This window comes from Carcharodon carcharias, chromosome 2 (genome assembly GCF_017639515.1).
Source record: "Carcharodon carcharias isolate sCarCar2 chromosome 2, sCarCar2.pri, whole genome shotgun sequence".
Classification (NCBI taxonomy): Eukaryota; Metazoa; Chordata; class Chondrichthyes; order Lamniformes; family Lamnidae; genus Carcharodon; species Carcharodon carcharias.
The window spans coordinates 125,558,869-125,579,811 of NC_054468.1; the positions used below are offsets into that span (position 1 = coordinate 125,558,869).

The window sequence follows — 20,943 nt, forward strand, 5'->3', positions numbered from 1 at the left end:
ATTTTCTGCACCCACCCACCGCTGGGATCTTCCGGTCCTGCCGCAGGTCAATGGGCTTCTGCCTGGGGTGCCACCTCACCCCCGGAGGGTCACCCCTGCAATGGGGCCCGAAAATCCTAGCCCTTATTTCCATACATTTCTCAGTAGCCAAGAACCATGGTCAAAGGATGGTCGCTATAGCTCTTGCCCAACATAAGCAAAGACCATTGCCTAATTTTTTTCACCAATCATGAATTGTAGCTTAAAAAACCATTCCCACCGACCATCATCTGCCCTTCCTGATCTATGGGGCTGAATCTTCTCTTTGGGGGGGGGGGCGGGCGGGGAGCGGTGAGGGGGAGGAAACAGGAGGTGGGACTATTTCCAGACTCACCCCCACCCCACCCCGGGAAAAAGTCACTCAAAGTTCTGACTGGGGCACCCATTAGTTGGCACGGAGACAGGTTCCCCATCGGGCGGCAAGCAGGCTCTTGAAGCAGCAGGACCAATCAAAGGCCTTCCAGTTTAAGAGGAGCACCCTGCTGCAGTGAAGGGTAAGTAACCGAGAGTGTGATTCAACATGGAGGCACCCTCTGTTTAACTTTAAAAAAATATAATTAATTAAAACAACACAGCTAAAGCAGCTAGGCTGCCACTGGGGGAAGACTAGGGGAGGAAGGTTGGGGGCAGGTGTGGAATCCCTCTACAGGGTGGTCTTTGACTGCACCCACACCCAGGCAGGCAGGCAGGGCCTTTAGGTCTGCCTGGAGCAGTGGTCCTCCGGCCTACGCTAGATAGGCCATTGATCTGCCCAGTCATGTCGGGAAACTGGAGGCCGCCTGAAAAATCCCACTTAACCTCCTTAGTTTACCTTTAACAAGGCTCTTAATCTACCTAATTGGTTGCGTGCCTCACGGGGGCTGGGTGGCCCTGCCCCAAGATGGCCGGCATCGGGAAACCAGCACGCTAGCTGGCGTCAGTGCTTTCACGCTCCGTTTGCCTCCATTCCCCACCTTAGTGGGGGCCTAAAGTCCTGCCCATTGTGTAAGAAATCAAGTTTGTGATCAGTTCAACCATAATTTGACAGAATTCGAAAAGTATAATTTCATGCCTGGTCTTCAAACACGGCTTACATTGGAATATGCTCTGTGTCGTGACATGGTGCTCAAATATATTTCTGCGTAAGACAAGAGGGATGGTACTGAGGCTCAGCTTAGGGAGAGGCCTTCAGTTTCACCTTTCCCCTTCCTTCTCAGCGCCAAGAATGTATAAGGTGACCTCCTCAAAAGATGCCAGGAGGTCAGCAGCATTGGGTACCGTTTTCCTGTCTGCCCTTTTCACTGTCTGAGCTTTTTCTCGTCCTGCCAATAATGTAGCAGTGATGGAAGTTTCTAGAGCTTGTACAGTGATGCCCAAATGCCAATTCTACATTGTGTATGTGCATCATACAGTTCGGTTAAGTGAGAAAGTCCCTTTGCATGTGAACTACTTTTGAAATGCCAATGTGGCAAGAGTTCTGGGTATCAGTTTCGGGTGGGCACCGCTGCAGTTAGGGGCATGCAGGGTGAATAATAAGAGTTGTGAGGTTGCTTAACGTTGTGCAGCCTCCCTTTGTGCTTGCATGCTTCAGCCATCTATTTGGTAGTCCCATTGGATAACTTCACCATGGCAGCTTCCTTCACGTGTGCCATCATCTTCCACATTTGTTTCCAGATCCTGGGAATAATCACCCCTCTCAAAGAAGAGCAGCAGAAGTATCCCAGCTAATATTTATCCTTCAATCAACACTACTGAAACTTATTATACTGCTGTTTGTGGGAGCTTGCTGTGCACAACTTGGCTACCACAGTTCCGATGGTACAACCGTGCCTCCTCCTCCTTCAGGCACCGTGCCCTTGTTGGCAACCATGGGCTTCTATTGGATTGGCCCATGATAATGCTTGGCAAAGTACTGCAGTGGTTTGCCATTGCCTTCAGCAGTAGGGCTGACCAGGAAACTCTCCTGCTCTTGCCACCAGCCATCAGGCACATTGGAAGGATTTACAGACTGATAATCAACCATGTTACAAATGCACCTTCTGTGGCCATCAAGTCCTGAAGTGGGACTTGAAGGTGGAGCTTTTGGCCCAGAGGCACAGAAATTACCACTGCGCTACAAGACACAATGGTGAATACACTTCAAAAATACTTCATTGGCTGCAAAGCGCTTTGGGACATCCTATGGCTGTAAAAGGTGCTACATAAATGGAAAGTCTTTCCTTCTATGTTATACTCAGCTTCCTGTAGTTTCTGTTGGATAATAATTTTTAAAAATTACCAATGAAATAATAATTTCACATCCGAGCCTAAGATTTCAGTGCAGCCGGTTTAAGGGAACTAGATGTGTGCTGTGGACAAAGCTTTGCTCAGGGCCTGAAGAATTGGAGGACAGGAGTCCGAATTAATAAAGGTAGATCCAGACAAGCCAATAGAACAGCCTCCACCTAGCAATATGTCAACAGCTGGCAGATTTTAGAATCCTGAGTCATAATTCCACTGGGAAAATTAGGATCCCATTGTTTAAACTAAATATGTGAACCGTATTGCTCCAGGTAGATGTCTATCTCTGTATATTCTAACGTATTACCCATAGGCAGGTTTGGGTGGTCACCTCTGGTGGGGCATATCCTTGGAGTAAGGGCCATCACATGACCTCCTGTCTCAATCATCTCCACTATCCACAATCCCCCATTGGTTGTCTAACACATCCAACCTCATGACAAAATGCATTCCTAACCAATTGGAAAGTGAATAGACCTTTCATTACCTGATTGGATGATTCTTGGCTGTCAGTCAAACAGCTAGTACTTGCATCTCAAATACTTTTATAAGTAATAATCAGATATGTTCAAAGGAAATTTATAAAGACGCACAATTTGTTTTAATTGCCCCAGTGATTTTTTTTCCAGGTTTGCTCAGGGCAGTGTCCCAGGGATTAATCTTTGACTCTTGGTGACTCCAAGGCCAACTCTAAGGCAAAGTATGTTCAAACATCACAAAAATCAAAAAATGAGCTTGGAAATGATGATAACTGTGCATCTTCTATCAAAGACTCACAGGGGTGGACTTTACAGGGGGATGGATTACCCACCCGACGTGAAACCCTGCTGCCCCACAGCAATATTACATGGGGGCAGCCTTAATTTGTGCAGAGTTAGACTTCTGCCCTTCAGGGACAGAAAGCACCTCCCCTACCCCCCAGAGAGCTGCCGGTCAATCTGTTTGGAGAATAATGTAGGAAAATGTGAGATGGATTATAATGTGGAAAAATGTAAAATTCTCCATTTTGGCAGGAAGAATAAAAGAGAAGCATGTTATCGAAATGGTGAGAGATTGCAGAGCTCTGGGGTGCAGAGGGATCTGGGTGTCCTAGTGCATGAATCACAAAAGGCTAGTATGCAGGTACAGCAGGTAATTAGGAAAGCTAATAGAATGTTATAATTTATTGCGGGGGGAATCGAATACAAAAGTAGAGAGGTTATGCTTCAGTTGTACAGGGCACTAGTGAGACCACATTTGGAGTACTGTGCACAGTACTAGTCTCCTTTTTTAAGGAAGGATGTAAATGCATTGGAAACAGTTCAGAGAAGATTTACCAGACTAATATCTGGAATGGGTGGGGTTTCTTATGAAGAAAGTTGGACAGACCAGGCTTGTATCTGGAGTTTAGAAGAGTAAGAGGTGACTTGATTGACACATTTAAGATCCTGAGGGGTCTTGAAGATGTGAAGAGGATGTTTCCTCTCGTGGAAAAATCTAGAACTAGGGGTGACTGTTTAAAAATAAGCAGTCGCCCATTTAAAACAGAGATGAAGAGAAATTTTTTCACTCAGAGGGTAGTGAGTCTTTGGAACTCTCTTCCTGAAAAGATGGTGGAAGCAGAGTCTTTGAATATTTTTAAGGCAGTGGATAGATTCTTGGTAAGAAAGGGGGTGATAGGTTATCGGCGGTAGGTGAGATGCAGATTTCAGGTTACTATCAGATCAGCCATGATCTTATTAAATGGCGGAGCAAGCTCGAGGGGCTGAATGGCCTGCTCCTGCTCCTTGTTTGCACGTTTGTATTACCAGCAGCACCAGGAGACAGTAGTGGCCATGGCTGGGACTACAACCAATCCCCACGAAGTAGTGAAGGTGTTCCCCAGACTCCAGGTAAGCTTGGGGATTTGAGGTGAGCATGGCTTAGAGACCCCAGCTGGTGGAGGGGGAGAGGGTGGTGGGGGTGGAGGGTTGGGTTAGAGAGGCCAGGAGTGGGGGGGGGGGGGTGCACCTGCTAGGCACAGTGGAACCCCCAAAGGAGGTGCCCTACTTCGTGCCTGTAGGCAGCCTGCGCTGTCAAAGCTGCCAGGCTGGTTGCATTCCTTCCATCTTCGCCAGCAAGCTAAAAAATTGTGGCGGAGGGGGAATGAAGCCCTTAGGTGGCAGTTAAATATCCACTTCAGGGTCACAATAGGCCTAAGAGCGGGTGGGCTGCCTTACTTGCCCACCGTAATATGGAGGACAGGGCGGGAGTGGTGGGGTGGAGAAGGAGGCAGGCTGCCCACCAGCTTTATTTGACGGTGGGGGGGTGGCAGTAAAATTCATGCCAGGAAGCTGCGCAGGATGTTTGTTTCAGCAAAGGACAAGTTTAATTTATTGTACTGAGGGAATGCTGCCCTCACAACCCCATCTGTCCAGGTCAATGTTGTGGGAGGGATGAAACGTTGCAGTGGGTGAGCCAAAGATGCACAAGGTTAGTGACCCTCAGCAACAGTGGAAAAGACGACATGCAAGAATTGGGGACTTGGGGCTTGGGCTGGTAAAGTTGATTGTTTTTAACCATTGGCAGAAGATGTTTTCTTAGCAGCGCCATACAACAGGAATTACAGATTAGCAAGTGAACATCCATTGTGGGTTGCCGAAGATCCAGCAAGTACAATTTGAAATCAGAGATATTGGGTGGAATTTTACGGCCCCTCCCGCTCGCGGGATTTTCCTGTCCTGCCAAAGTCAATGGACTTTTGAACGGTTCGCTGCATTTTACGGCCCCGCCCCCACTGCATTGGGGTTGCAAAATTCCACCACTTATTATACCTGTGTCAGCTGTGGCTCAGTTGGTAGCACTCTAGCCTCTGAGCCACAAGGTTCTGGGTTCAAGTCCCACTCCAAGACTTGAGTACAAAAATCAAGGCTGCTGCTCCAGCACAATGCTGAGGGAGTGCTGCACAGTTGGAGGTGCTGTCCTTTGAATGAGACGTTAAGCTGAGGCTCTACCTGCCTACTCGGTTGGATGTAAAAGATCCCACGGAATTAAAGAGCAGGGGAACTCTCCCCAGTGTCCTGGCCAACATTTCCTCTCAAACAACATCACAAAAAACAGACTATCTGGTCTCTGCTGCTTGCAGGATCTTGCTCTGCTCAAATTGGCTGCCATGTTCCTACATTTCATGGGTGACTACACTTCAAAAATATGTTGCTGGCTATAAAATCCTTTTAGATATCTGATGGTCATGAAAAGCGCTATATAAATAGAGGCTTTTCTTTATTATTGTGGAATTGGCAGTATTTCCCCCTGGAAACCTCAGCACTTGGTTATCAGTGTGTTAAGTGCATCTTTATCATTCAGTGTTATATTGTTTCTCCACAACCTGTACAAAACAAGCAGATTACTTTTACTAGAAGAATTATAGGAACAAAATTCCAAAACAGAAAAAGTCAATGGGAGTTATTGATTCACCAGATGCTCAATTCACATCATCGCTCAATTTAGAAAACGTCCAGCAATACCTGTCTTGTTTTAAACTCAGCTCCGTTTCCTGCAGCACTTCTCCTTCCCGTGATACTTGCAGCCATTTAATTCACTCGGTTCCCAAATTACTTCCCTCCTTCAGTGATGGGGACACGTTACATGAAAAGGCCGAATTCAAGGACCCAGCAGGGATGCCCAACACCTCATAGAGCATCTGGTGGTAGCGTTTTAGTTTATTCCTTATTCACTTTCCTCCCATTGCTTTGCTGTGTATCGGGTTAGTCCAACTCGAGCTGAGCTCCTTTCAGATCCAGGACTTTCCTCAGCCCCAGTGGTCAGATTTTGCACAACTCGACAAACTTGGCATTTTGTTTGAAGATGTTGTTTCCATTTCCACTGCTAAAACCACAATCAAACCCCAGTTAGCCCAGACAGTGCAGCCGCTGTCTGAAACAATTCTAATTCAAATTTCCAGGTGGAATACAATAGCGCACCGAGTTGGACGGTCTCAGTCAATGGAACTGTCGAGACCCTATAATTGACCTCAGGACCCCTCATGGTGGGAGGGGGACAAGGAAGGTAAGGCTCATACTCCTGGATGCATCCCAATCAGAGCTTCAATCTGAGCATTGAAGCTTGCTGGGGGGAGAGAAGGTAATGCTTAGAACTGTGGCAGAGATGGCTGAATCAAGTGGAAGGCCAAAGTAGATAACAACATAACCCAATAGGCACTACATCCTCAATCCTGATAGGTAGCTGCCAAGCACATACTTTGAACTAATTAGAAGAATCAATTAGAGTTTAGTTTTAGAGATGTGAGATGGAACGCCATGTTTGAATCCGTCCAATCAAATTTCTGCCCCTGTTACAGTATCGAAATGGCTCTTATCAAAGTTGCAAATGACATCCTGTGTGACTATGACAAAGATAAACTACCCCTCCTCATTCTTCTTGACCAATCTGTAGCCTTTGAGATGGTTGATCACACCCATCACCCCCTTCCAATGCCTCTCCAGCTGGATGTGACGGCTCTCACCTTCCTTATCTATCTAATCATAGGCAGAGAACCACGTGGTTTCCCTTCTTGCTCTCGTACTGTTACCTCTGGTGTTCCCTAACAATCTGATGACACCAAGCTCTTCTTCACCACCACCTCTTTCGACCTCGCCACTGTTTCTGTCAGACTGCTTACCCGACATCCAGTACTGAATAGGCAGACTTTTTTTTCCAATTTCTTCCATTGTCTTTGGTTCCCCGGCACAATTTTCCCCTTTGCCACTGACGCCATCCTTTTCCCTGACAACTATTCGAGGCTGAAGCAGACTGTTTTCAACCTCAGTATCAGATCTGACTCCAAGATGAGCTTTTAACTTTATATTCGCATTGTCACTAAGACGCCCTATTTCCACCTTGGTAACTTTGCCTGATTTCACCCCTCCCTCAGCTCTCCTGCTGCCGAAACCCTCAACCATGCCTTTGTTACCTCTGGTCGTGACTATTCCAATGCAATCCTGGCTGCCTTCCAACATTCAACCCCCCCATAAACTTGAGGTCATTCAAAATTCTGCTGTCTGTGGCCTACCTGAAACCAAATGTTGTTTATCCATTGTCCCATGTGCTTGCTCACCTACACTGGCTCCTGGTTAAGCAATGCCTTGATTTTAAAACGCCCATCCTTGTTTTCAAATCCCTTCATGGCCTTACCTCTCCCTTTTTCTGTAATCTCCTCCAGCCCCTCAACCCTCCGAGATATCTGTGCTGCTCTGATTCTGGCATCTTGAGCATTTCCAATTTTATTTATTCCATCATTGGCAGCTGTCTGGGCCCCAAAGCTCTGGAATTCCCTCACTACATCTCTCCACCTCTTTTCCTTGCTCTCCTCTTAAGATGTTCCTTAAAAACTACCTCCCCGGCCAAACCTCTGGCCTTCTGACCTAATACCTCCTTAAGTAGCTCAGTGTCATATTTTATTTCATAATGCATCTGTGAAGCTCCTTGGGAGCTTTCATTATGTTAAAGGTGCTATATAAATGCAAGTTGCTCTTGTAATCCTTCTAGCAGCAGCTGCTCGTTTAGATATGGATATTTAGTATAAAAGTAGGATGCTTCAGGTTTAATTTACTTGCTTCTAAATTAGCTTGCTGTTGAAATTATTTTCCTATTTATCTGGAGAGTGCTAATACTATAAAGTGGGAGTCGTGAAGTTTTGAGAGATGGAGCGAGGTAGCACCACGATCACAATGTTCACATATTTTATTCATAAATCATAACTTGTTTGGGTTAATAAGCATTTGAGTCCTTCAATTAAGATTGCCTAGATAAATTCCACGTATATTTAGAGCTGCTACAGAGAGCAGAGTGTGCCAACCTTTCACCTCCTCAGCTAAAGCTGGACTAAAGCCCAGAGGTGAAAGGAATGTTCAAACCCTTGACGTCTTCAAGTTTCCAAGTTCATTAATGCACAGTTAAGGTTAAAACAAACAATACCTTTCACTGCCATCAGGTGTGTTTCACAGATTTTTGCAATAGCTTCTGTGAAATAATCTTCATTTAGTGAATGGATGACATCTAGTGCCAGGAGGTAGAAAATGCTAAATTTATTTACATAGCACCTTTCACATCTTCAGGATGGCCCAAAGGGTTTCAGAGCTAATTAATTACTTTTGACATGTAAACTCTGCTCTTATCTAGGCAAACAGGGCAGCCAATATGCAATAGTATGGTTCTCTAAACATTAAATTGTATTTATATATTGCCCTTAACATAATAAGAACAGTCCAAAGTCCTTCACAGGACTGTTAGCAAACAAAACATTTCACACCAAGCCACATGAGGTGATATTGAGACAGGTGAGAAAAAGCTTGGTTGAAAAGGTAGGTTTTAAAGAGCATCTTAAAGGAGGAGAGGGGCGGAGAGGTATAAGGAGGGAATGCCTGAGCTTAGGGACAAGGCATCTGAAGATATGGCCACCAATGATGGGGCGACTAAAATCAGGGATGCTCCAAGAAACCAGGTTTGGAGGAGCACAAACTCTCAGAAGGTTGTGAGGCTTGAAGATTTACAGAGATAGGTAGGGGCAAGGTCATGTCGGGATTTGAAAACAAGGGTGAGAATTTTTAAACTGTAATGTAGGTCAGCGAGCACTGGGGTGACGGGCGAATGGGACTTGTGAGTTAGAACATAGGCAGCAGAGTTTTGGATGAGCTCAGATTTACAGAAGGTGTATGCAGGCCAGGAGATCAGCCAAGAGAGCATTGGAATAGTTGAGCCTAGAAGTAATAACGGTACGGATGAGGGTTTTATCAGCAGATATGCTGTGGCAGGGATGTAGACAGGTGGTGCTATGGAGTATAAGTAGATATTTGTGGTGATGCAGAGGAGATGGGGGTCAAACGGTTTGTGAAGAGTCTAGTTCAGCCAGACAGTTCTCAGGAAGAGGACTGCAGTCTGTGGCTAGCGAATGGAGTTTTTGGTGAGGAGAGTGATGAACGAGACAGATAACCATTGGTTGAGGGATAAATCTTGGCCAGGTCTGAGAGAACCCTGCTGCTCCTCTTTGAACAGCACTATGGGGTCGTTTACACCCACCTGAAAGAGCAGATGGGGCCTTGGTTGAACATCTCATTTGACAGTGCAGCAGTCCTTCAGTGTTGCACTGAAGTGTCAGACTCTGCTATGTGCTCAAGACTCTTGAACACAAAACCTTCTAACTCAGAGACAAGAATGCTACCACTGAGCCAAGAACCATAATACAAATGTCTAGGTATCTCTTTTAATAGTAATGTAACTCTGTTAAGAAAGAAATGAATCCTTATGATTGTATAAATGAACAGAAATGGGATATGAAGGTTCAAGTTATAGGGAATAATTTGCAGGGAAATGGGAAAAGGCCTGGGGAGTGGAATAAAATAGTTAACTCTTTTTAAAAAAAATTATTCCTGCACAGAATGGGGCATCACAGGCAAGACCAGCATTTATTGCCCATCCCTAATTGCCCTTGAGACAATCTGCATTGGTGCAAGGGGCAAAACATCTTCCTTTTGTGCTGTGCAATTCCACAGTCCTATGTGGATTCCCACCCATTATTTTCCTTTCCCAATCCCAGCCCTGTTGTCAGAGAGTGGAGCATCTCCGTAGGTTTCGGGGTGGCGGGGGGTGGGGGGGACCAGAGTTATTACGGTCTTATAAATCTTCTGTATGACTTGGTTACTGACGGCACTGACTAAGACACATGAAAAGTCCTTGGGCTATTGTTTGGTGAGAAAATTAGGGGGTGGGGGGGGGGGGGGGCGGGGGGAAGAAAGTATAACATAAAAGTAACATTGATTCAGTCTAAGATGCTCAGGGTACCACAGTTTGATTTTGATTTATTTCTAATACATTAAAGGTAAATCTCTAACCTAATAGACAACATTCTGAATTGTGTTAACTAATGATTCTTGAATTAAATCTTGAAAATTTCAGAGTTGCTCCTTGCTTTGGGAAAAGTCCAGGTCATTTAGCACCACAAACCTGATCTGCCATTCAATTAGATCATGGCTGATCTGTAGCTTAACTCCACCTACCCTCCTTTGTGCCGTAAAACCTTAATACCTTTGCCTAACATAAACTATTAATCCCAATTCTTGAATTTCCAGTTGACCTAGCCTCACCAGGTTATGATGCCAGAAATGAAGCAGTTAACATGAGCAACAGGCCAAGGCCTCACCTCAGTGACATCATTAGTTGGACAAATATTCAAAACAAAGGGGAGCAAGATGAATTATGGGTTGAGTTTAGAACTTAACAGGGGTTTAGAGACAGCAATACAGATGTTAGCTGATGAGAGCAATACAGGTACTGGGCACAAATGGCACCACTTTCTGAGACATGTATAAGGATTCAATTCAAATTTACTGTCAAGTAACTGGCCACGTATGTGAAAATAGGCTGAAAGATCAAGGATATGTTGATAGGGCTTAATGAAGAAGTGTGGGAGGGGACCCGTGTGGAGCATAAGTACCAGCACAGCCCAGTTGGGCTGAATGGTCTGTTTCTGTGCTGTACGTTCTAGGTAATTTTATGTAATCCCTACTCACTGCTTCCAGGACAACCTCCAGATCAGACCAAGAATGTGAATTCTCCCAGTAGCTGGCAAAGGGAGAAAGTGCTAGACGTATCGCACAAAGGATTTACCATCAACAAAGTCAAAACACGTCTTTAAGTAGCAGAGCTGGTCAGGCAACTCTGTACCTTTTAACTGCTATTAAAGCACAGTGGCTCACATTGTCATTAATTTACAGAATTTTTACAGGGCAGGAGGCCATTCGGCCTATCATGTCTGTGCCAGCTCTCCAAATGAACAATTCCTTTGGTGCCAATCTCCTGCCTTCTCCCCTTAACCCTGCACATTCTTCCCCTTCAAATAACAGTCCTATCCTTTCTGAATGTCTTGATTTAACCTGCCTCTCCACACACACTCAGGCAGTGCGTTCCGGAACTTATCAGCAATTAACGCAGTATACCCTTGATAGATGGTTGCTAATACTCATTGTAATACTTCACATCTAATTAACTGTATCCTTCATCTTTCCAACTGATTTGGTCCTCTTCTATCAGAGTTTGTGAGCCTCTCATATTGGCGCTGCCTCTCTAAAAGCTCCGTCCTAGAGATCACACCTCATATGTTTCCACGTTCATGCCCACACTTCTTATTTGCTTTGCCCTGCTCATACTCTTTCTCATTTTTATTTTCACCCTTCATTAGGTGCTGGCTCTGGAATTTATTTTTTTTTGCATGTGACTTTTAAAAAAAATACATATGAACTGCAGTGAGTTTGGGGGGGGGGGGGGGGGGGTTGGTGGTGGTGGTGGGAGGGGCAACATGGCATGAAGGTGCAGAGCTAAGCCAAAGATTCCTGTGCCGGCCAGCTCGCTTGCCTCATCACACATTCAATCGTTCTGAAGCAAGCAACAGCTGTGGCTTAGGTCTGCGGACTTATTGCCACAAATTGAGACAACCTGGGCTGGCAAATCTTAGCCGGAATGCTCCAATCTGACTGGGTGCCATGTGTCTACTTAGCTGGCGCATGGTTGCCTTTCAAGTTCATGTTTGTGCTCTTTTACATCACTGAATATTTCAAATCAATTCTCTTAAAATGTTTACTCAATACCATCTGTTCCATGTGGTTGTTATTAATCGAACTCCGGCCAGCTGTGAAATACTGTTATTCTGCGGGTTTGAGTGAGAATTCCGCTTCCCTGTGGCCAGGTAGTGGAAAATAAAAATGACAAACATGTGTGGGCGGTCATTTTACGTGGGGTAATCGAGGAGCAAGAGGCTTGGTGTGTTTTTCTATTAAAAGCGATGCCCAAAAGGAATGAGGCACATGTTTTCACTCAGTATCGCTTGGGCTAAAGATCGTCCAACATGTCGGTGAGTTTTGGGCACTGACTTAATGCTGCTGGATTACCTCAGGGTAACATCCGTCTTGATTTTCTTCTTGCTGCAGTTTTAACAGAGGTGTTAACCCATTTATCTCAGGCTGCTTTGAAGTGTTTGTCTGCTAGTACGGCAGGGCATCCTTTCAGGGCCAAAATTATCATTAAAAAATCATGACAAGTCAGAAAGACCTGCTGACTTAACCATGATGGTGGAAGGGCAAATGTTGCCTCTCAGCAAAATGTAAAGTTGGCTGCCTAATGGTTAACCTTTCTTTTTCACCCCACGTGCACTTTTCAAAGATTTTATTCAATGTGCCAGTAAGTCTCGGCACGATGCACAGAATGTCAAAGGATGAGGGAGTTTTAATCAAAACGGGAACATTATGTCATTTAACATACAATGTTTTGCTTTTCTGGTAAAGTGTAGGTGCATGTCCCTTTAAGGCAACAAAATCTCACTGACGTTGAAAACAGTGTTTGAATCTCATTCAAAAGGTCAATTGATATTTAGGCTGGAGCTCAGGATACTGGCTTTGTTTCTGTGAAGGTCAATTCAAAGCCTGAAGGCACTGGAGTCTCCTCTACTCTCCAATTTCTGACTTTGTTTCTTTATGCTATTTTCAAGAATGTCAAAAAAAAACTTTGAATTAGCACTGGGGCACCTGAAATGTGATGACAGGAGGTGTTGTGCATCAATGCTATTTATACTTCATTCTAAGGTCTTCCTTAAAATTTCCTATGAAGAATCTGAGTTTGATGTACACACTTGCAGTACTGCTTGGCTGTGACACTGCTAAGTGGTGCTGTGACAGGAGTTTCAATGCTAAATGTTGAGTTCAGCCTGTCACATTACATGGTAAATAGTCAGTGTTATTACGCAGGATGTTTTATATCTGAAGTACAGTAGTATGATTTTGTATTCTTTATAATTAAAATTTCTCCAGGTTTCCTCTCCTTTTAATAGATTTATTAAAAACTGTTGTTTGATGGTATAGAACATGAGTATTTCTGCAAAAAGAGACATGATGGCGAAGCTTTCCATCTTGCACCAGAGTCCATTTGCCAACTAATTAGCCCTCTCTTCTCATGCGGTATAAATTGTTATTCGATAGCATGTCTCTTTTATCAGCAAGATTTATAAAAGTTCTCTCCACATCTCTCTGGTGCTGTAAGATTTTCTAATGATTCTCTTGGCCAGGAGTTTGCCACTGTGGCCAGAAGAACATTTAATAGTAAGGAGATATTTACACCAATTTTTATGTTCCATGCAGTATCGGTGCAATTGGTGTCAATCCTGCTTGCCCGAGTCCCATTCCCCCTTTGAATGCCAATAGCTTTGAGCCAACCAAAGTTCTGGGGGAAACAAAAGAGATTGAAACCACTGCCCTATCTCCTTTGGTCCTCAGGAATCTGAAGCTGAAGCACAGGCAGGTTAAAAAAATAAACCCATCTGCTTCATCCATGCTATTTCAGCCTTTAAATTTTTTTTCCCAATTGTGGCAGAATTGGCGGCTTCTGTCGCTTTACACCCCAGCCCCTCCTTTAAGCTTGAATATCAGAGTTTCTGGTGCCACTGGTTCTAGTTGCTTCAGCCCTCCTCCCCCTTGGTGCTCCAATTTCATTTTATGTGCATTCTCCATAGGAACCTACTGCATCATGTAAGTGAACACAAGCTGTAATTATGCTGCCTTATTGTGAAGCAGAAGTTTAAATTTGTCCAATGGTGTCCCGTCCAGGAACACAGGAAGAAAAGTATATATATATCTCCACATCAGCCTGGCTGCTTAATAAAATTACTTTTTCTGTTTTTCAAAATGCTGTAGCTGGTCACATGCTGGTTTCTGGAAGATTCTAAGCTGTCCCAATGGGCAAAGGCTACCTCATCATCCTGGAATGTGGCTTGTATTGTATAAACATTCCATCCAAGCCAACACAAAGGACTCGTAGATGTTAAGTCTATACCAGCCAGCTACAGACAAAGGTAGAGCTATTTGTGACTCCTAATCTCCAATGTTGTGCTAATGGCCCCACTGTTACCTGCTCCAAAACACAATGGGTTTCAACCAGGCACCTCATTAGCTGAATAGCTTGACCTGAAACTGCCCTGTTACATGAATGAGGCTGGAGCTGTTTAAATTCCTTTAATCCTACAGCTTTTAAGTTTTATTCTCATTCCCTGTTTGTCCTGAGAAGAGAAGCAGGACTCCAGGCAAACAGCCTGCCTTTGTCTACCATTTTACCATTCAACAGGTAGCAGCAGAAAAAGCTCTAACCAGGTCAATGACCTGGCACTCATCTGCACTGTGAGCTACTGGAACAGTAGAACATCTGTAACTGTGCCTTCAAGACTAATTAATCTCTACGTGCCACCTTCCATCATGGAAGTCCTCACTTCTGGTAAGTCAGATTGCCCTGCAATAGTTCAGCCTGCAAACTTCGGAAGGAATACACCATTGGACTTTTGATTCTGGACCCTGGACTTACATGAAACCATAACTCTTATTTTTATCGTGGTCTTGCCCTGTACCCCATTCTTTCCCTTTTCCCTCTTTTATTGTATGGGGTGGACATTGCGAAACCCCTTTCCCACATTTTGTGCACGTGCAAAATAAACCAATCCTCTTATATTACCTGATCTCGAGTTTGCTGGGAGGTTATTGGTAGATGGTTAGATAACTCCCAAACTGAAGGGTTGGGGGAAACACGCCACCAATTATAAAGGGGGAAATCAAAAATCAAAAACACTTTTCTGTTTATGGAAGGGTAGTGAGAGGAGAAATCAGGGCTGTTTAAATTAATGCCCCTCCAGTCTTTAGCAATGCTTTTTCAAAAATATAATAGGATGTGCTTCAGTTTTCAATGTCAGGTAGGCAGCTTCAGGTGGTGCCAAAAGGGCATCCTTTGAATTCAAACCTCTTCTGGAAAAGTTCATAAGAACATAAGAAATAGGTGTAGGAGCAGGCCACTGGGCCCATCGAGCCTGCTCTGCCATTCACTATGATGATGGCTGATCCAATGTGGCCTTAACTTCACTTTCCTGTCTGCCTCCATAGCCTTTGACTCCCTTGTCAATGAAAAATCTGTCTAACTCAGCCTCGAATATATTCAATGGCCCAGCCCCCACTGCTCGCTGGGGGAAGAGCGTTCCAAATACTAACGACCCTGAGAGAAGGAATTCTTCATTTCTGTTTTAAATGGAAGATCCTTTATTTTGAAACTGAGCCCCCTAGTTCTAGATTCTGCTATGAGGGAAGACAACCTCTCAGCATCTACCCTGTCAAGCCCCCTCAGAATCAATAAGATCACCTCTCATTCTTCTAAACTCCAATGAGTACAGGCCCAACTTGCTCAACCTTTCTTTCTAAGACAAATCCCTCCATCCCAGGAATCAACCTAGGGAATCTTCTCTGGACTGCCTCCTAAGCAAGTTTGTCCCTCCTTAAATAAGGTGATTAAATAGTCGTTTGGTAATACAGAACTTGAGTATTAGTGAAAAAAGGAATATGCTGTCAAAGTCGACCTGCCTGGTTTGAATTTGACAAAAGCTTGGCAGTTAACTGTTCTCTGATGCATTCTCCATGACAACGCCTCTACAAATCAGTGTCCACTTGCCAACCAATCAATACTCTCTTCTCATGCAGTATAAATTGTTGTTTCCTTTACTATTGGTACCCTTGCAAATTGTCCTAAGGTGACCAGTTTCCTGCTCAACACTATCCTTCCTTTAGCCGTGGGAAATGCCTCCAAAGGGAAAACCAGCCTGTTCATCCCTTGTTGCCCCATTTCAAGTGTCCAGATTCCAGCTCTTAACTGTTACAATGGTGTGGACCCATTGTCTTTTGCCAGCCCCATTCTTTCTCCTACTTCAGCCTTGGTCCATCCTCTACATTTCTTGATGCCATTGGCCGCATCTGTAAATCAACCTGGTAGCTCCACGTCCTGCATCCCTGGCTAAGGTTTTGAGATGTCCCTGGGGTCCCCAGCTGCTTACCTGAATGGCATTAGTTTTTAAATGGCCCACATTCATCTGGACCCCTCCTGAGCCTTAATAATATTTGAATGCTTCCTCCAGGCCTGCACCTGTACATTATTTGTACATTGTTGAAAGGGTGCGACAAAAATATTTTCAATGGTACTCGACCCAATGAGCAATGCACTAGTATGTAACATTTTTGTACTAATGCAGGAAGGTTCTCCCATGGGGTTGTTCACAGTGAGTCAGAATCTATGCTGTTTTCTGATGTGATGTAGTGGTGTGTTACAGTTCATTCAGGGATCCAAGCTGCTTTGGCAACATGCAATTCTACATGTATGTTGTAGCCTGGAGCTATGGATAGTGATGGCAGAGGCTGCAATGTTCTTTCCACCACATGGCTGAATCTCAGAATCTCTCCCATTCTTACCACCTGCCATTGGCATGTGTTGGGGGGATTTGCAGATTTATAATCAATATTCTTGGCTGTGTTATGAATGCACTTTCCTTGGGCCATCAAGTCCTGAGGCGGGACTCGAACCCCAAGATTCTGGCTCAGAAAGAGGCAGAGACATTATGCACTGCACCACAAGACCTCCAATATGTGGTGTACAGCCAGTCCAATGGCAGGATAGTGTAGTAAAATGCTGGTGACATTTTAAGGCAGAATATCCATCATTATTTGCATTTCTGGGTGAAAATTGTACATCAGCTGCCTTGATTACTACTGAACGTCCATTTAACTCTGTTTAAAGCCCAGAATACAGGGGAGGCTAGCCAAGAAGATATTGTGGGGTGGGAGGTGGTAGCTCACCATAAGAAGCAGCAGGAAGCTGCAGGGAGAAGGCAAAGAGCTGGCAAATCAGGACAACAGCAGCCAAAAGTGTTAGGCAGGAAACTGGGGGAGATGAAGGATCAATGCCCAGAGCTCCCTACAAGTGCAGCTGAGGTTTTCTCAGCAGTGACTTGGAAAAAATTGCTAGAATTTAAATCAGCAGTCTCAACTTCAAACTCGTTGGTTGTGGGTTCAAGCCCAGCTCCAGCGATTGAGCGCATAACCCAGGCCGACACATCAATGCAGGACAGAGGGAGGGCTGCATTGTTGGAAGTGCTTTTATCCCTCAAGCAACATCACAAAAAACAAATGATTTGGTCATTTTCAAATGAATGAACAAACAAAAATTTATATAGAGCCTTTCACAACCTCAGAACATACCAAAGCATTTTACAACCAATGAAGTACTTTTGAAGTGTAGTCAGTTTTCACACTTTACACACATGGCAAGGTCCCGCAACCAGCAACGAGAAAATGACTAGGTGATTGTTCAACTGAAAGATCAGACAGAGCCTTGGTTTAGCATCTCACCTGAAAAAAAGGGCATCTCTGACAGTGCAGTATTCCCTTAACACTACACTGAAGTCTCGGCTTAGGTTGTGACTCAGGCTCTAGAGTAGAACTTGAATCCATGACCCTTTGATTTAAAGGTGAGAGTGTTACCACTGAAAAAAAGCTAAATCATCATTTAATGCCCAGCCAAGGGTGGCATCCTGCCACAGCCAGTATTAACCCAGCAGCGGGGGGTGGGGTGGGAGTAGGGGGAAGCTCATCAAGTGGGTATCATGACTAGCAAACCAGCACGGGGTTGCTTGTGATGGGCTGTGGTGGAGGAGGGGGGCTCTCACTCAAAGACACTCAGTGCCTGATTGAGGGACCCGGCATTGGGAAGGGGAAGGCCTGCTGAGAGCCACTCCTCTGCCCTTGCTGTTGGCCCCTTCTATCCTGCAATTCCCCGCCCGCCATCTCTCACCTGTGATCCAGCAATGAGACTAGGCCTTGGATGGGTGTTGTGCCGACAGCTGCCACCGCCTCCCTAGCGGCACTGATATTCAGTAGAGCTGCCAGCCTTTGATTGTCCAGCAATTCCCATTGGGCAGGACTTCCACCCCCAGGGGTATTGATCCTGTGGAGGGCCCACTGCTGTCCAGTTAAATGCCTGAGTGGCACCTGCTGCAGCAGGCCTTCCCTTAAAGGACTACCATTGGCTCTCCAACCAGCAGGCAAGACCCATCGCCTCCATTAAATTCTGCCCATTGCGTCATCTGTAGTGCCTCTACTGGGAGAAGGGTGTAATTACAATGTAACATGTTTACATGGCCATTTCCATTGTTAACATGGATTTATAATGGAAAACATTGCCAGAAGTACATGCAAGTGCAAAACTCTTTTATATCTTGATAGATAGGAGTAGATTGATGGGTACATTGGGAGCATGTGCAAGAGATGCTGCAAAACATTTTTAAGAAATGTTCAATCTCACAAAGACACAGGAAGAACAATCATTCCTTTGGATAGGTATTCCTGATTTCCTCTGCTGTCCAAACAAATATGGTTTCTGATGTCCTCGATGCCCTAAAACATCAGCCTCGGCTGATGAACTATTTCTTTTGAGGCCTTTGCTCAGCAGTGTAACGTTTCAGTTTTGCACATTATGGAAACGATTAGGCAGTCAGAGCATAACCATAGTTTTGTGATTATCTATTATCCAATTATCAAATAAAAGTTCAAATCACAGTGAAAATATTGCAATAAGTTATTATATTAATATAGGTCTGACAATAACTGTAAACCGGCTATCCACAACATTGCAATGTAGAGAATCAATCTACATAACAGGCAGCACATACCTCACAGATCTTGTCTAATGAAGGAACAAAGTAGTCATCGCAGACAATTGCCAGAGCGTAGAACATGTACATAGTCTATGGGAAAAAGGGAGAGATTGAAAGAGTAAATATGGTTTGAACAATCCCTATCTTCTGCTGAAATGACATTGTACAGATAGTTGTAAAATATTGCGAGCGTGATTCCAAACTGAACCCCTTCTGAGCAGAACTATTTGCTCCTTGAATTATTCTAAGCCGCTAACGAATAGCTGCTGACAGGATGTTATTAATTACTGTGTTTCCATTCAGTGAAAATGGAAAATTTTACTTAGAAATGTAAGTGGCAGCTGCAATGACTTCACTAGTTTGTACTTAGTTCGTAGAGAATAGGCTGGGGGCAGCTCTGGGAGTATTTATATTTGCTACGCTTACAGATGCTGACACAATTAAATGGCCTTACCTTAAACCACACCTTGGTTCCATAACTGTTAGTATTCTTGCCTAACAAAAATCTATCAATCTCAGTTCAGAAGGTTCCAATTGACCTCTGGCCTTAACAGGTTTCTGGGGATGAGTTCCAGATTTCCACTGCCCTTTGTGTGAAGCAGTGCTTCCTGACATCAACCCTGAAAAATGTCGCTCCAAGATAAACCTCTATTGTCAAAGTTCAACTGCTCAAACTCCCTATTTGATAATTCAATTCCATAATAAAATCATAAGCTAAAACAGGCAAAGTTTAGATTAAATATAGACCTAAGTCTCAGTTCCTGATGCTTTAAGTAAGCCTGGATTTTGGGCTATTCCTTTAACATTTTAATCGCTAAAATACTGTTGCTGCTTCTACACTTTCAGGTGTTTACATTCATTTTGACAGCATTATTGAGCAAGAATTTCCTAGGGATATGGAGCACTGTAGTGGGACACCTAGGATACATAGCAGAGGTGGTCTTGTGGCAGGGTGGGTAACGTCCCTGCCTCTGAGCCAGAAGCTCCGGTTTCAAGTGTGACTACAGGATTTGATGGTGTGTCCATAACTTGACCAAACAGGTGGATTACCAACCTGTAAACCCTTCCAACACACCTACGGCATGAGTGGGAGGGTCTCGGAGAGTCTCCTGTTTGGCCAGAACCGTGTGGTAGATTCAGAGTAACAGCCTTCCCACGTTAAGACTCCCCCTGCAGATTCCCACCACGGACTGTACTCCATGGCAAGCATCCTTCTCGCTTTGAGGAGAGGAGGAGGAGACATTATATGGCCTGTTTTACAGCGCGAGAGGGGAAATTATGGCACAAGTGACTTCCACCGTGGCAAAATTTCCAATGACTTTTGTGCCGCTCCACTAATAACCTCATGGGAAGATTGAAAAAAATAATCATGGTTCCACCCTCATTAAAATCAATGGTGATTACAAAATAATCAATAATACTCTGATCACTGATGCCTCGTAGGCTGAAGAATAATGGTGCTGGTGGCCCTTGGCAATCGGTGGTGATGTAATTTATGGAGATATATTAAGAAATCAATTGCCACCTGCCTCTTTGTAGGAGGAAGAAAGCAGAATTTTTAAAAATCCAGTTTCTCAATTTTTCATCAGTACATAAATAAGATCAACAAGGAAAGACAAGAGGATTTTCTTCTAAATGCATTGATTAACAAAATAGCTCAACTAAGGATCATCAGCTTTGATAATTGGGGAGGTCTGAAGAACTCCAACACAATAAGCAGTGACCAAGACTCTTTAAGATGCCCAATGTAATGGTCCAGATAAAAATCCAGTTCAAGCCTTGTTTGCCATTTAATCTTGGACATCTCCACGTCACGTTATACCTCTTTCCATCTGGAATTCAGGAAATTAGTTAATCACAAGGTTCTGGTTCTGTAGCCAGTGAAATATAGGTCAGGTTTTTAAAACAGCATTCCTGTTTTACTGTGATAAACTCAAATCAGATTTTTTTTTTAGCCTTTTTATGAGTCTAACTAACCTTTGCTACTGGGGGGCAGCATCACTTTAATGCAGTCCTATCCTGAATGAGATTGTTGACATATCAACACCCCATTCATTTGACCAAACGCATCATATCAAGGCGACAATGTTCATAACTAGTTAACTGTAGCTGCATAAGGGTTGATGCTAACC

The 20,943-nt window shown here is 44.2% G+C and overlaps 1 protein-coding gene across 1 annotated transcript in view; it reads right to left on the reverse strand.

Annotated features, from left to right (window-relative positions):
- The window catches only part of slc24a3 (solute carrier family 24 member 3), a 374,289-nt gene that overhangs the window by 107,995 nt on the left and 245,351 nt on the right, over window positions 1–20,943 (reverse strand). The window contains exon 4 of the mRNA XM_041182903.1: window positions 18,827–18,901. Within this exon, the coding sequence (XP_041038837.1) occupies window positions 18,827–18,901 (75 nt within the window). The remainder of the gene's footprint in view (window positions 1–18,826; window positions 18,902–20,943) is intronic.